Consider the following 15,747-nt stretch of genomic DNA (forward strand, 5'->3'; position numbering starts at 1 on the left):
CTTGTCCTTCTCTTGCCATGTGTCTTGATGCCATTGGCTCTTATTGCTGTGTAGGGCTTCAGCAGTGCTAGGCTTCATTGATTGAATTATGTATTGGGCCCTAAGTAGTAGGCTTGGGTTGTTCATAGTGGGCTATAGCCTTTGTGGGCCTACCCATGTCAGTTAAAATTATTTCTTTCGAGTAAAAAAAGAATAATTTTATATATCCCATCTTAATTATCTCGAATTTATCCTAAAAGAGATTGTGTAATTAAGATAGAATTTGTGTAGTGTAAAATCTATGCGTAAAATGAATTTGAATCACAAAATAATAATTTTAAATAATTAAATTTAGATTTATAATATTACTCTTATAAAAAATTTATAAAAAAAAAAAAAAAAAAATCCTGAAACTGTAAACCTGTAGCGCATATGCTTTTTGGGTGGGTGGTGGACTGTTTTTAAATTGACAAAACGTTATTTTCGGCGGTAATCGCTTTCCGGTATGGTTGTACAATGAAACCAAAAATAATGCATCTGGGTGTAGGGCCATGAATCCGGATCCCCGGCCGCACAACCCTGCAGCCATCCCTGCAGCACCCCCAAAACGACGTCGTTTTGGGGGAAATTTCAATTAAAAAAAAAAGAAAAAAAAAAGAGAGAGACGACGGAGGGGAGATCATAATCAAACCCAGAAATCAGAGGGAGAATAAGAGAGAGAGGACGAAGGGGCCAAATCATCGACCCAAAAAAAAAACAGAGGATCCGGATTCTCTGCAAATCAACAAAAATGAAAGGAAGAAGAACAGAGGATGCATTTAGGTTTCTAACTTTTTTTCTTGTTTTGGGCTTCAAGAAGAAGAACACTTCTTCAGCTTCCATGGCTCTTCTTCCCCCCTTTCTCTTCTTCAATTTCTGATGCTGTGTTTTTTGTTTTGTTTTTTTTTTTTTTTTTGGTTCAGATTTGAAATTGGTTGAGAGTTTCCAATTTCTTAAAAATTGGTTCAAATTTGAAATTGGTTCAGATTTGAAATCTGATTTTTTTAACAGATTTACTCACAGATCTGTATTGAAAATATCAATTTTAAAAAAAAAAGAACTGAAATGTTGAGGGGAATAATCAATTAAGTGTTTTGAGGGGGGGAGAGAGAGAGAGAGAGAGTTATCAGTGAGAAGAAGAAGAAGAAAAAAAAATTACCCAGTTGAAATCTATGCCCAAACTAACAAAAACAACAACCACCCACAAGCCAAAAACACTTTATATCAATACCTAGTTGAAATCAATGTCCAAAACAACTATAGGAACAATATTTTTCCCCACAAATTCAAATCTGAAACTATACAACTTATGGACAAAAAAGTCAAAAATACATCTTCATTTTCAGTACCTTGTGGTTCATAGCTCTGTTTTTCAGATCTCACGAGCTCTGAATCTAAGTTAACAACTACTAAGAACGAAAACCCAAATGAAAATAATCTGAAATAAATGTATTAATGGATATGGAAAATGCAGAAATGGTAGAGCGTACACACCGGTATTGGCGGTGAAAACTCCAAACCACCACCACTTCCCCCTTTCTGAGTTTTTTTTTTTTTTTGTTTTTCCATAAAAAGTTGAGATCAAATATTCATTGTTATTTGAAGTTTACTTTGTTACTCTCTCACTTCTCAATCTCTGTTTGATTATTTTCTTGGCGGGTTTTTACTGAAATGGGAAATTAAACAAACTTCTAAGTTGGGTTTTTTCATTTGAGAGAAAAAATTTGGGTTTTTTCATGTGATCAAATACACATACCATTTATATTACTCCACCGTATGATTTATTTTTCTGATTCTCTGTCCTTGTGATATAGAGGTCTAAGCAAGCTTAAGAACAACCCCGATGGCCAAACCCCAGCTGTCATAGACCACATCCAAAGTCTTCTGCTGTCATCCAAACCCCGATGGCCAATCATCCAAGTCTTCGGTTTGATTTTGGGCCTCTCTCTCTTCTTCCCCTCTGATTTCTGGGTTTGATTTTGATCTCCCCTCCGTCGTCTCTCTCTTCTTCTTTCTGTTCTGTTTTTTTTTTTTAATTGAAATTTCCCCCAAAACGACGTCGTTTTGGGGGTGCTGCAGGGATGGCTGCAGGGTTGTGCGGTTGAGGATCCGGATTCGTAGGGCCATATGGGCATGGGCTGTGCCTTGACACTCAAATTCATCCCCCAGAATCCAATACCTCACTCCTCCATTCGCCATCGATCCTTTCCTTCTTGTTTTGGGATCGTGTGAGTAAAAATTCAGTATAATAATGATATTTCTAATATAATATTATTAATATATAATAAAATCACATGTCAAAAACTAAATTATAATTTTTAAATGTCACACACACATATATATATAATATATATATATATATATATAAATGATAAAAGATAAAAAACAATTAAATGATGATGTGTGGGTCGAGTAATTTTTCAAGTAAACGGCAAATAAAATGTTAGGACCCATCCATCATAAAGTCCAAATCCAATCAGGCTCAATAAGTTTGATGAGAACTCAATACCAAGCAACACGATCGCCAACCAATAGAAATGCTGACTAAGGCCTCGTTTGGCAAGAGGCTATTTTAGCCAATTAGCCAAAAAGTTACTAAATTAGCCAAAAAGCCAATAACCCATACCAAAAAGTCAAAGATTCTCTTTTCTCTCTACTTTTTGCACATCTTTTCGTAATTAGTCAAAAAGTCATCCCAAATATATAAGTTTTTTTACCTACTTTTTTAGCCAAATAGCCAAAAAGTTACTAAATTAGCCTGTTCCCAAACGAGGCCTAAATATTGTCGGTGTAAATGGCATGTACCTATGCTGAAAAAATAAAGTGGATTCAGAATGTTCTTTTCTGAAGGTGTAGTAGGAAACTGGATCCTAACATTTAAGTAATGATCAAAGATAGAAATTATAGAAGAAATATTTACACTAAATAGCTATATAAGAAAGTGAAAGTGAAAAAGAAAGGTATGCACCATAAACTCACTAAACTCTCTCTTTCTTGAAATTGAAAAAGATTATCACCTTTCCTCATCTAACTTATGGGTTAAAGTGCTAATTCCAATATCTTTGATTGAAGTATTTCCTATTTCAAATATCAGAGCAAGAATTAAACAAAGTTAATATCTTTTTTTTGGGGGGGGGGGTTAAATAATTACTTCTTGAACTGTTAATATTATTTCATTTTATCGTACATCAAAGTTAATATCTTTTTACATTTCTGATTTCATCTCCTTAGATTACTTCAAAATAGTGAGGCTTAAATTTACATACGAAATTTAGTTATCATTTGATGTAATATCTTGCATATTATCCATGTATTGATGGAATAAATGAAATAGGAAGTTTATTATATTAATACGTTGATGAAACATGGGTAATTAATAAATTTAGTACCAAAAAAATTTGCGTCATATAATTAGTCTTATTAAATTGGAAACAACTAATTTTGTTCTATCCAACATTTTTTTATCAAAACAAGGGGGAAATTTTTAAGCCCCAAAAGGGTGCAAGGTGAATGGACTCAACTAAAGTCCATTAACCAAAGCAAGTTTGGAAAAATAAGTGCCCCATGTTTATGTGGGTTGGGCCATAAGGGATCTTGGGCTGGGTTTTAGTTTGCTATGATCCCAGCCCAGCCCAACACATTCACAGTTTCAAGCCCCACCTGAGAATATTACAAAAAAAAAAAAGAAAAAAAAGAATGATTAGAATAAAAAAAAAACAAAAACAAAAAAATTATTTCCAATACAAGTCTAAGGAGAAACAACCAAAATATATGCATAGAAATATACCCAAAAAAGGTTAGGAGAATTTTTAAAAATATTTCTGATATTAAAATTTTATAAGATAAAGGATATATAATATTTTTATAGTAGTTAAGGTCTCTCAATATTTCTACAGATAAAATTCAACTCAGAGAAATTTTGTCCGGTTTAGAGAAATTTCAAAATTTCTCTGTGATCATATTAGAGAAATTTTGAAATTTTTCCAAGTTCAGTAAAATTTCTTAGAGTTAAATTTTCTCTGTGAAAATGTTGAGGGACCTTAGCTAATAAAAAAATATATTTTAGATCTCTCCTACTATACAAAGTTGGAGAGAGATGTTTTACTAATTTTCTCAAAAGATAATATGTTATACTTTTGTATAGTAGAATTCATATTTTAAATGAATTTAGACCATATAAACATTATGTGTATAAATTTTATGTATGTAACATTGTGTAAGAAAAAATTATTTAATAAGTTTTGTCTACAAGGCACGTGATGCATAATTTCAATAATAGGGGAGTACATGTTCACTTCTTATTTTTTAGATATCACATGATCTTCTATTACATAGAGAATTAAGAAATACATTTTTTGAAGCCTTAAGCTAAATAATAATAAGGTGAGACATATTTTACTAAAATTTGTATTGTGGTCTATAAAAATAAAAAAGATTTTTTTGGTGAGCTTTATATAATGGATTAATTGATCTAACGATTAAATTGTTTTGGAAAATTAAACAATCTTAATTCGTTAATTTTGTGTCTGATTCATATCAAAGCATGTTATCATAATGTAGATTAGTGTGCATGTTACAAATGTTTCAAAATATATATATATATATATATATATATATATATATATATATTGGTAGGCTTTATATAATGAGCCAAGTGAATTGAAAACTAGTCAAGTCAAACATAACTAAGCCTCTGTTTGGCAAGTTAGTTTTCAGGCTTTTTTGGCTATTTTAGCCACAAAAAACAAAATAGGCTATTTTAGCCATAACAAACAAAACATCACATCCAACCCATAATCATTACATTCTTCTCTCACAAAAAAAGTCAGAAAAGCCAAAAAGCCAAAAAGTCCTTCCCAAACCAAGCTTTTTAGCCCAGGCTAAAATAGTCAAAAAAGCCAAAAAGCCAAAAAGCCAACCCACTTCCCAAACCAAGCCTAAGCTAATTTTGCATTCCAATCATATACTACTATTTTATATTTCTAGTCCAGTCTATCATAACTTGTTAATTTTGTATTTAAATCATATCCTTTTATTTTATTATCTTATTTTATATTCTTAATGTCAATTCAAAAATTTCCAAAAGGAGCACATATCAATGTTTTAGAATATGCTATATAAGATAGTATTTTGGCTAAACAAGTTAGAAAATTTGTTTGTCATCCGTTAAAAAAATCAAATATTTAAATGAATTTTGGATTGATCTCTCTTGAATTTTAGAAAAAATATAATAAATTATATATTTTTGACATAATTATATTAAATTTTCTTATTATTTTAATTTATATAAATTTAGTCTTATTTTCATTAATAATTTATTAGTTGTATGAATAAAAAAATGATATTGTTATCTATTTTACAAAAAAAATATATACTTTATGTTGTTTGTTTTTGTATTTTAACAACGTCTGCATTAGTTTCGGTTCAATAAACCTTACTAAAAGGAAAGATAGTGTAACTGTGTCAAAATTGTTGGTTACACTATATTTCTTTTTTTAAATTTCAAGAAAGTATGATTTATCCATAAATTTTTTTAATCACAGAAAGTAGTTTTTGGGGGGATTTGGTTAAAACCCTCTTATAATAAAATTTTAATGCATTAGAGACAAGCACAAAAAGTTGTTCTTGAAAAATCCAACATATACCACTGTATGGGAAGTAAATATTCTCTACTTCTGTACTCCTTGCGACCAAGCTCTGTGTTACTCCGAACAACGTTATACAGCTTGGAAACACAGCAACAGTGAGCTATCCGGCGGGTATATTGTTGGAAAACTCCTTCGACGGTCAAGCTAGCACTCCTTAGAAAGAAGAAATGAGATAAAGATAGCTCAATGTAAGAGATTGCAGACCTTTTGCTTGGTGAAGTAGTGCGTTTGTTATAGACTGCTCCGTTGCCTTCTAAGATTTTGCGCGCATTACCTCGCTCGTCTTCTACTGGACGTGTGGATGTACTGCCCTCTCATTTCCTTACACGTGTACGCGTCAATACTGTCAAACAGTATCAGCAAAATAATCAAACAGTATTATTGGCAGATTTTCTTCATCGCATTCTAATTGGGTCATGTAGTATACGATTGCCGAGCTATCTTCAACCGGACTAATTTCAACCAATTAAGCCTAGGTCACTTCATGTTTGAACTAGCTTTGGCCAGTTGGCTCCCGAAGAATTTTACTAGCACGGTCCACTGTATTTTGCTCGGTTAAGCATCATTTACTCATTGTTCGGACGAACTCTGCACAGTCCTTTTCCTTGACTAAGATTCTTAGCTAGGTCAAGGGTTGCCTTTGTCATCTTAGCCTAGCCATTTTCCACTGCGCATACTTAGCTCGGTCAAGATCCTTTGCCCCGGTCTATGTCTGACGTATGGGCTTATCTCGGGGCACAGTCCAAGCTTATTTTGCTTGGCCCAACGCCTATTTCATGTTAACTTTGTTGCACGGTCAAAGGTCCACATGGAATTTAGGTCAACCCATTTGTTCGGCACAAATTCTCTTCTCAACTATTATTACCAAAATATTAAATCTTAAAATAATATAATTTTTAATTTAGATATCGTTTTTTTAATAAAATTAGTATTTTTAAAATTCTCTTATCAATATCTATTAAATAAGATCCATGTTGACTATGAAATTCTTTAAAAACAAATAATATTACTATCGAAATTGATGCAAATAGTAACATGTTACTTTGTTTGGCAGTAGCATATTACTCTAGCAATATTATCCAATAAAAAAAAGATATTTTATTTTGTCCTTAATCAATTATGTACCTCCTCCTTAGGAGATAAAACAAAATAATTTGGGTTAATTCTTTTCACTAAATAAGGGTCCAATAGAGGGGTTTTTACTAAATTTCTCTAGCTTTTTTAAGAGACATTGGGGTTTAGCTCAATGGTCTAATAGTTACACTTTCAGTGTGTGGTGAGAGAGATCACGAGTTTGAACGGGTGGACCAGTGATGAACCCTTTTAATTGTAATCTAATTTTATTAACCTACTAATGCTATTTTTGTAAAAAAAAAACAATTTTTTTTTGGGGTTAGTAAAAAAAAGGGCAAATTACATATACACCCCTCCAGGTTTGGTTAAATTACAGATACCCCCTGAGATTTCAGAAATTACATCCCGCCCCCTGAGGTTTGTATTTTCATAACAATTTACCCCCTGAGGTTTATATTTCATAACAAATTACCCCCTAATTTCTTATGCAAATATAGCATTCAGGGGGGAATTCGTAATTTCTCAAACCTCAGGGGGTATCTGTAATTTTGCCAAACTTGGAGGGGTGTATATGTAATTTGCCCTAAAAAAAACAATTTTTTAATAACTTTACAAACACATTTAATTTTTTATTTTATTTTAAAATAATCAAAAACTGAAAACCTACCCAAAATTAATCCCAAACAGTAAGTACAACGCAGATCAAATGTGTCTTAAAAATTTCCAACAAAAAACTAACGTACGTTGGAGCTAGCTAAGCTACCAGTAATTTTGCGACACATAATCACTTGTAAATTCCTCCTCCACCGAAGGGTACACAGCAAATCTTCTTGGGCATGAAAATGACAAAACTACCAATTAAAAGAGACTGAACTGCCTCGCCATTTTTCTCAAGGCTTCATTGATTACAGAGCTAAGCTTAACTCTTTTGATAGAAACAAATATCTAAAAAAATAAATATAGCAAGTGGGTATATGCCCATGCTTCCACTGATGATTCCTTTATTGATTTACCAAATCTATCTCTAAAAATCAAGTCTTGTAAATCCATGTAAGTCTCTAAACCTCTTTTCTCCTCTGTTTGTTTTGGAAATTTCTATCTTTTCATTAATTACTTGCTTGTTTCTTCAATCTAGTTTGAATTTTTGTAGATCTAAACCCAAATACGTCACCAGATTTTCTCAGCTTACCTTTCTTCATCTAGTTGTAGTATTTCGCACTCTGTTTTTCTTCTTCTTGCTCTTCTTGTTGTTGCTTGAAAAGATTGATTTTTTTTTTTTATTCACTGCAGATTTCGAAAGTTGAAGCAGTTTATTGCATAATTGATGATTTAATGGAGTACCCAGTTCGTGATTTGATAGAATTCGACAGTTTTGATCAAAGTCAAGGTGATCTGGGTTTGGGTTTTGTTTGGTATTCTCTTAAATTAAGAATTAGGGTTAGGGTTAGGTTATGAGCTTAACAAGTGATGTGGGTTTTGTGGATTTGACTTGTTTGAGCTACTACTGAATTACGGTTTTGTATCTTTCTACCATTGAAAATATAATATTGGCTTCTGGGTTGTAATTGTACTGGTAATGGATTACCATCGGGACACTGAGTTTTCTGGTGGAAATGTTGTTCCGGTATTTACTGGACCCCAGAGCGACGGTGGTGATGAGAATTGGGATTCGGGGTTGGTTGACCAGGCGGTTTGGGCAACTGAAGATGATTATGGGGCTTGGAATAGAGAAGCTTCTGTTGACACTAATTCTAATTCAAATTACGAAACTCGGTCTGGAAGTGAACCGCCAAATAAGAAATCAAGAAACTCCCAATCGGGTGATAGTCGGTCAAAGGCAATTGGAAAGATGTTTTTCAAAACCAAACTATGCTGCAAATTCCGAGCAGGGACTTGCCCGTATATCACAAACTGCAATTTTGCACATAGTATTGAAGAGCTTCGAAGACCACCTCCCAATTGGCAAGAGATCGTGGCGGCCCATGAGGAGGAACGAGGTGTATCACCGGAGCCAAGGGAGGAATTCCAAATTCCCTCACTTGGGTCCACTGGTTTTACTGGGGATAGTCAGAGGTCGTATAAAGGGCGACATTGCAAGAAGTTCTATACCGAGGAGGGCTGTCCATATGGTGATAATTGTACTTTTCTTCATGATGAGCAGTCAAAAGCGAGAGAGAGTGTGGCCATAAGTTTGGGTCCTGGGAGTGGTGGGGGATATGGTGGCAATGGGGGCAATTCAGGCAATTCGAGTGGATCAAACGTGAAGCCATCCAATTGGAAAACTAGGATTTGTAACAAGTGGGAGATGACAGGGTATTGCCCATTTGGAAACAAGTGCCATTTTGCTCATGGGGCTCAAGGTATGATTTCATACACTAACTTTTCAATCTCTATTCCAAGTAAATATTATCGAAATTCAAGAAAGAAGAGACTTTGCGTTGCATCGCATGGTGAATATATATTGGAAATAATTATTTTAATGTCTATCATGCTATTGTTTCATTTCAATCACTTAGTGCTATGTTAATCATGTTGAATGCCAAATATTTGAAGACACAAGTGGCATTGGATGATCTGATTCTTTTATTGGAAATAATGCTTTTCATGCTTCTTTTATACGTAGCTGATAACATGCACAATTCCGCACACGTGAAAAGCATTCATTTTATGAAGCAGAAGCATATACCCTACTGATATAACTGCATCCTGTATTTAGGATTTGAAGAATTTGTCTCATCAGTAGACCAGCTGAGGTAATATCATTGTAGTGATACTAAAGACCTAGGTCAAATCTTGCTTTCATGTTGTGTAGAGAATTTTGTGGACATGAAAGGCTGTCCCCCAGTATGTAGCCTGGTGACATCACGCCCCTGCTCTCCCGAAGGAAAAAAAGAATCCAACGTCACATATCACCTCAAAAAAAGGAGAATATAACTATTTAACTTTTTTTTTTTGGATTTACAAGAAGCACATTGCTTCCAAAACTACCAATTTCCTTTTTTACAACGTATAAATGATACTTTCTGTTTTAAAAATAATAAAAAAAAAACCTTTAAGTGATACTAAATTTGTAGTAAGTGAATCTTATGCGTATTTATATAATAAACTTGACTATATAGGCATACTTAATGAGTGCATGTCCAGCTAGACATGCTGGACACATATCCCACCGACGTGGGTACTTTACAAATAAAGAAGAGTCTATGTAACAAACTTTATCGTTCAGTTGCTTATTGCTGTTTAAAAACCAGAATGAAGTTAATGCCATTTCCTTAGTACTTGTCAGGGGGTGGGCCTTGGTGCAACGGTAAAATTGATCTACTGCAAACTAAGCATCACGGGTCAAAACACGGCAACAGCCTCTTCGCACCCGAGGGTAAGGCTGCATACATTGGAACCCCTCTCCCCCCCCCCCCCCCCCCCCCCCAACTCCAATAGCTGGAGCTTCTTGAACTAGCTCCCCTTTTTATTTCCTTATACTTGCAATTAAAAAGGAACAATAAAAAACCTCCTCTTGTTAATGTGTAAGGGTCATAAATTTTATAGGTTTATAGCTTGCCTAATTAACTGTCTCGGTTTTCCCCCCCTTAAACTATGAATCGGCTGTTCCTTTCCAAACTTGATTGCACATGCAATGAAAATCAAGATATGGCATACGAATTTTGTTATTAATTTTAGTGATGAAAACTGAAATTAGTATTTCTGTTTCAGAATTGCATCGTTATGGTGGGGGGCTTATGGAGGGAGATGCTAGGGATTCTTCCTCTGCTCCTCCGGACATAAAGCAGGGTTCAGTGCCTTCAAAAACTCCAGCCGATACTGTGGTTGTGTCTGTCACTTCAGTTCCTCATTCAGATGGTTACCATGTTGGAGTCCCATCACAGCGGTTGTCCAATGTAATCCAGAGGACGGGGCAGAGAGCTCACCAGAAATGGAAAGGTCCGGACAAAATTAGTAGAATATATGGTGACTGGATCGATGACGTCGAATAGAATTTGAAATTCCTCATCGGCATATATTGAAGACCATCAGAGAGAACTTGTTATACATTTGCATGAAAGAAGTTTTCCACAAAAGAAAAAACGAATCAGCTCTTTCATAGATAGGTGCTTCTCTTGCTCTCTAGCTTTCAGATTTAAGGGGAGATTAATTTTTTCTGTTCTTTTGAAGTTTTTTCGGCAACATGTTGGCTTGTAGAGTTTTAAGCACATGCATAAATTGTCAAGCTATCTATTTTCATGTTTTGAAAAGTTTGTAGAACTTTTGTAGTCTTTTTGTCATCACATGTATGAGTCAGATGTTGTTTCTTATCTATAAAATGTTGTATCAATTGACAACATGTACCTCTTAAATCATTGTTTGTATTCTTATTTTTATTGGGAAGCATTTGGTTTGGAATTAAGAGATATGCCATTTACCCTCCAAAAGGAATTTTGGTGGTGTTTGGCAAGTGGGTTGGGGCTAAAATAGTCACAAAAGACAAAACAGGCTATTTTAGCCACAACAAACAAAACATCACATCCAATCCATAATCATTACACTCTTCTCTCACAAAAAAAAGCCAAAAAATCAAAAAGCCAAAAAGTCCTTCCCAAACCAAGCTTTTTAGCCCAGGCTAAAATAGCCAAAAAGGCCAAAAAGTCAAAAAGTCAACCCACTTCCCAAACGGAGGCTTTGTATATTGCAGAGTTATTTACCCATCGATCCTCTTTTTGTTGGGAAGGCTCGTCTTGTTTATTATTTTGTATGATTTTTTTTTTTGTATATAAATTCCATAGGTTAACGTTATCCACTTTTCTGTATATAATATTGCCACACAGAGTGGTCGTTTTTGTTAATAAAAAATTATCAAATTAGGGTTACTAACATGACGGAGGATGATTCTCATGAATAATTTGCTTGTGTAAATTAAATAGGATGTTATTCAAAAAATTACTACAGAATCAATCATTAAAGACTTTCAGAATTTGAAGCAATGTCGAGTTTCACTTTGATAAATGTTTTAGTATGACTTGTGCAGAGAACAAAGAAATACATAACTTTGATAAATGACCGGGTTTCATTTTTGAATTGAAATATGATAATTTATATCAATTGATAAAATAATAATAATAATGTCTTCACCCTAGAAAAATGAAATTCTTCCTCCGTCGCTGCTGTTAGTCCTCAGAGAAGCCTAATGCTATAAATGTATTCATAGCTTATGCAAGGATGAATATTCTGCTGCTTCTTCAAAATTTTGAAATTCCTCTCTTCATCAGCTTATTAATGCTGATCACGAAGGCTCGGGATATCTTCATTTTCTTTTCTTCAATTTTTAGGACCACAGGCCTCACTTTTCCAGTTGGTGCTTCTATCCTGGGCCAAAACTTGAAGATCTGCTCTCTCCCTCTAAAGATTTTCGCTGCGGAGTGGGATGAGATTATTATTCTTTTTTCTTTTTTTTTTCTGCTTGTTCTTTTTCTCATTTGGTTTCTGCTCCAATTTAAATAAAAAATACAAAGATTGTTTGTGGTTGCAAAACAATAGAGAAGAGTGTGAAATTATTTGTCAGTTATTTTCAATTTGGTTTTTCTCCAGACAAAACCCCTAGTCCTTCTCATAAGGACTCGTTCAATGCCTATGGTTCTAGCCACTGATACAAAACCAACATGTCCACCTAACTCTCCCAAATTAGGACGCCATTTACATTTATGCCCTTTGACTTGTAAACCCTCCTTTATTGTCTCACCCCAAACACCCAGATAAATCTAATCACCCAAAACCATACATTCTTTTCCCCCTCAAGTTGTTCAGGTTCATTTTGGTCACATCTCTAAGCAAAAAGATCCCAGGCCGGATTATCAGATTTCCGGCCAACCAATCAACTTTCTTCATTCTTATTCCGGCGATGACGACAAGCACAGTCGAAAGCACGCCGCAATCATACACCTCCCCGCCGGTGACCATTATCCTCACCATCATCCTACTCGTGTTCTTCTTCGTGGGCTTTTTCTCCGTGTATTTTTGCAGGTGTTTCATGGAAAACTTGCTTTACTCGTGGTATATCAATCATAGCCCCACGGGGACACCGGTGGGCCCGGCGTGCCCTAATGGAGGCCAAGGCTTGGATAGCTCGATAATACAGACTTTTCCAACGTTCACTTATGCAAGCGTCAAAGATCTTAGAAAAGAAAAATACGGGCTAGAATGTGCCATTTGCTTGTCAGAGTTTGCAGACGATGACATACTTCGGCTTTTGACAGCATGTTGCCACGTGTTCCACCAAGAGTGCATCGATCTATGGCTCGCATCTCACAACACGTGCCCGGTGTGCCGGCGGAACCTCGACGGAACTGAGAAATCGCCTGAAAAGTCACCGGTGCATACCGCCATGCATGAAATCAATGAAAACGAGGCATTGGAAGTGGAAGACGGTTTTGGCATTACGGTCAAAGATGACGATGACAATGACAGACATGGCATGGGAGAGGAGGGGGTAGTTGCGCCTAGCACGGTGGAATTCGAAAAAAGCGACGGACAAAATGAGGTGGAGAAATTTCCAAGGTCACATTCAACCGGGCATTCGATAGTTAGGGCTAGAACTTGGGAAGATAGGTTTACATTGAGATTGCCGGAACATTTGCATGTGAAACTTGTAAGGGGACATAATTGGACCGGAAGTTGCACCACATTTGGAGAATTCAAGAGCAAAACATCCACCGGTTATGGCGGTTTTGGCGAGGTTTCGGATTTTTCAGGCGGAGATGTCAACCGAGTATGAGTCCATTTTTTTTTTCCGCCTATTATTTGATGATAATGGGTAGCCATAAAAAGACTGTCATTGTTTCATATTCATATGAACACAACATAATGTTAGGATAGGAAGATAGAATAGGTGATTTTGCAGAGCACTGGACATTTTCAAATCTGTATATTAATGTGCTATTTTTAATTAGTTTCTTGTATGTAGCTTTAATGAACTTTATCTTGCTCAAATGAGCATGAGGAAATATTTTTTGGCCTTTGGTTTGTTGATGATTGATAATGAATGAACTTTGACATAACCAAAAATTACTTTGTTTATAATCAAAATAAAAATCATAATAGATCATACTAATTACCATCATAATTAATACTATAATTTGTTATAATTATTACCACAAAAAAAGAAAAAGAAAAAAGAAAAAGATCTCACAGTCACAATGAATCATAATTACACAGCATTTGAGTCAATTAAAAATCATAAAAAATTGTAATCAAGTATAAAATATACCTAAAAAACAATGTATTATAAAATTCCATACCAAATTTATATAATCTTTCCCTTAATTTTTATTCTATTTTCTGATCCTGTAGTGTGCCGGAAGCTCATTCATACATGGCGTTAATATAATCATATTGTCATGGGTAAATTGAACTTTATACCTATACATTTCACATCAAATTTCACTTACCAGTTACACAGAGTTATTAGTCATGTATTAAAGTAAAAATACTATTTATTCTATTTTTGTATTATTTTATTGTATTTTATCTCTTTATTATATTTTCTAAATTCTTTATTATATTATTTAATAAAAATATTTAAGACTCGCAAAAAATATTCTATAATTATCTATAATAATGTGGTATAACATATGTCAACTAATTTGTTATACATCTAATAACATAGGATTTCAATCCCTTACCATATCATTATAGGTGAATTTGTGAATTAAAAATATGAATATATAGCATTACTCATTATTTAAACTCATTTTTTAAGTACAAAAATTTAAAAAAAAAAAAATACATTGGCTAAAAAAAAGGTCTCATCTATTTGGGCTGGGCCCATTAAACGGGTTGGTCACAAAAACGAACTAAACGAATCGGGTACGCCGCCGATTATAAATACAGATCTCTGCGATTAATCGTCAGCTTTTGCTTCCTCACTCTTCTGCATTACAAGAGATTAGCCTTTTAGATACTCAGGTTCCGTTTGGGAAGAAGGTTTTCAGGTTTTTTTTGATTATTTTAGTCATAAAAAATAAAATAGATTATTTTAATCACAACAAATAAAATATCACATCTAACCCATAATTATTACACTCTTCTCTCACAAAAAAAGTTAAAAAAATCAAAAAGTCTTTCCCAAACCAAACTTTTTAGCCCAGGCTAAAATAGTTAAAAAAGTCAAAAAGTTAAAAAGCCAACCGATTCCCAAACGGAGGCCAAATTTGGTCGCTAAAAATAATTTTAGGGACAAACTTAAATCTATGATAATTTACTTATAAGATTGTAAAATTAACTATTAATAATCTTATTTAATATTTACATAAGTTTTTTTGACCAATAAATTTAGCTGCTAATATATTATTAACATCTTTAGGGACCATTTATCATCATTATCAATTCAAAACATTTTGAGTATCATTTTAACAATGGAAAAAGATTGGTAGCTTGAGAATTTTTAGCTCGAGTGGCCCGAACATTTTCTCTCTCCTCTCATCCTTTCCTTTCCTTTCCTCTCCTCTCTATCTCCTCTTCTCTCTGTCTCTATTCAAACACTCTCTGCACTCTCACCTCTCATCCTTCTCTCTGATTTGCGTTTGATGTTTTAATTTTGATTTTTTTTCCTTCTCTGAAACTGTTTTTTTTTTTTTTTTTTTCTTTCTTGCTGGGTTTGATGAATCTCTTCTTCTTCTTCAACTTCATGAATCAAACCTACTTTGTCTGTTTCCAAAAAAAAAAAAAAACCCCATTTGCAGAACTCTATGAACCAAAAAAAAAACCAAGCTGTGAACTCGAGTCAGAACATGAGATGCCATGTCTTCTTCACTGCGAAAATCAAGGGATTCTCAGACAAAACTAAACTTGCAATGCATACATATACATATACATATACATACAATTAATGGATATATATATGTGAATTATCCAAAGTCTAGTGTGAAGATTAATAAAAAGCAGAGAGGGAGAGAGAAATTGACAATGAAGTCAAACATCCACCTAATTAATAAAGAAGATTAATTTGGAATGTTGAAGT

At 34.1% G+C, this 15,747-nt stretch overlaps 2 protein-coding genes across 6 annotated transcripts; both read left to right on the forward strand.

Annotated features, from left to right (window-relative positions):
- The first annotated feature begins 7,476 nt into the window (after positions 1–7,476).
- On the forward strand, positions 7,477–11,077 carry LOC114322037 (zinc finger CCCH domain-containing protein 12). 5 transcript variants are annotated; one of them, XM_028269301.2, is made up of 5 exons: positions 7,614–7,790; positions 8,031–9,100; positions 9,457–9,493; positions 10,017–10,116; positions 10,452–11,077. In XM_028269301.2, the coding sequence occupies exons 2-5, from the start codon at positions 8,317–8,319 to the stop codon at positions 10,521–10,523; spliced, it is 993 nt and encodes a 330-aa protein (XP_028125102.1). In that variant the 5' UTR covers positions 7,614–7,790; positions 8,031–8,316; the 3' UTR covers positions 10,524–11,077. The 5 variants fall into 5 exon arrangements, with proteins under 5 accessions (XP_028125101.1, XP_028125102.1, XP_028125099.1 ...); XM_028269298.2 differs by lacking the exon at positions 9,457–9,493 and having other exon boundaries at positions 7,616–7,790; positions 10,027–10,116; XM_082902124.1 differs by lacking the exons at positions 7,614–7,790; positions 9,457–9,493 and adding an exon at positions 7,809–7,945 and having other exon boundaries at positions 10,027–10,116.
- A 1,553-nt stretch (positions 11,078–12,630) lies between these two features.
- Positions 12,631–13,503, forward strand: LOC114322038 (RING-H2 finger protein ATL29-like). The gene has a single exon (XM_028269302.2). The coding sequence runs from the start codon at positions 12,631–12,633 to the stop codon at positions 13,501–13,503; it is 873 nt and encodes a 290-aa protein (XP_028125103.2).
- Positions 13,504–15,747: the final 2,244 nt, after the last annotated feature.

Source organism: Camellia sinensis, chromosome 13 (assembly GCF_055761805.1).
Source record: "Camellia sinensis isolate YWXY chromosome 13, ASM5576180v1, whole genome shotgun sequence".
Taxonomy (NCBI): domain Eukaryota; kingdom Viridiplantae; phylum Streptophyta; class Magnoliopsida; order Ericales; family Theaceae; genus Camellia; species Camellia sinensis.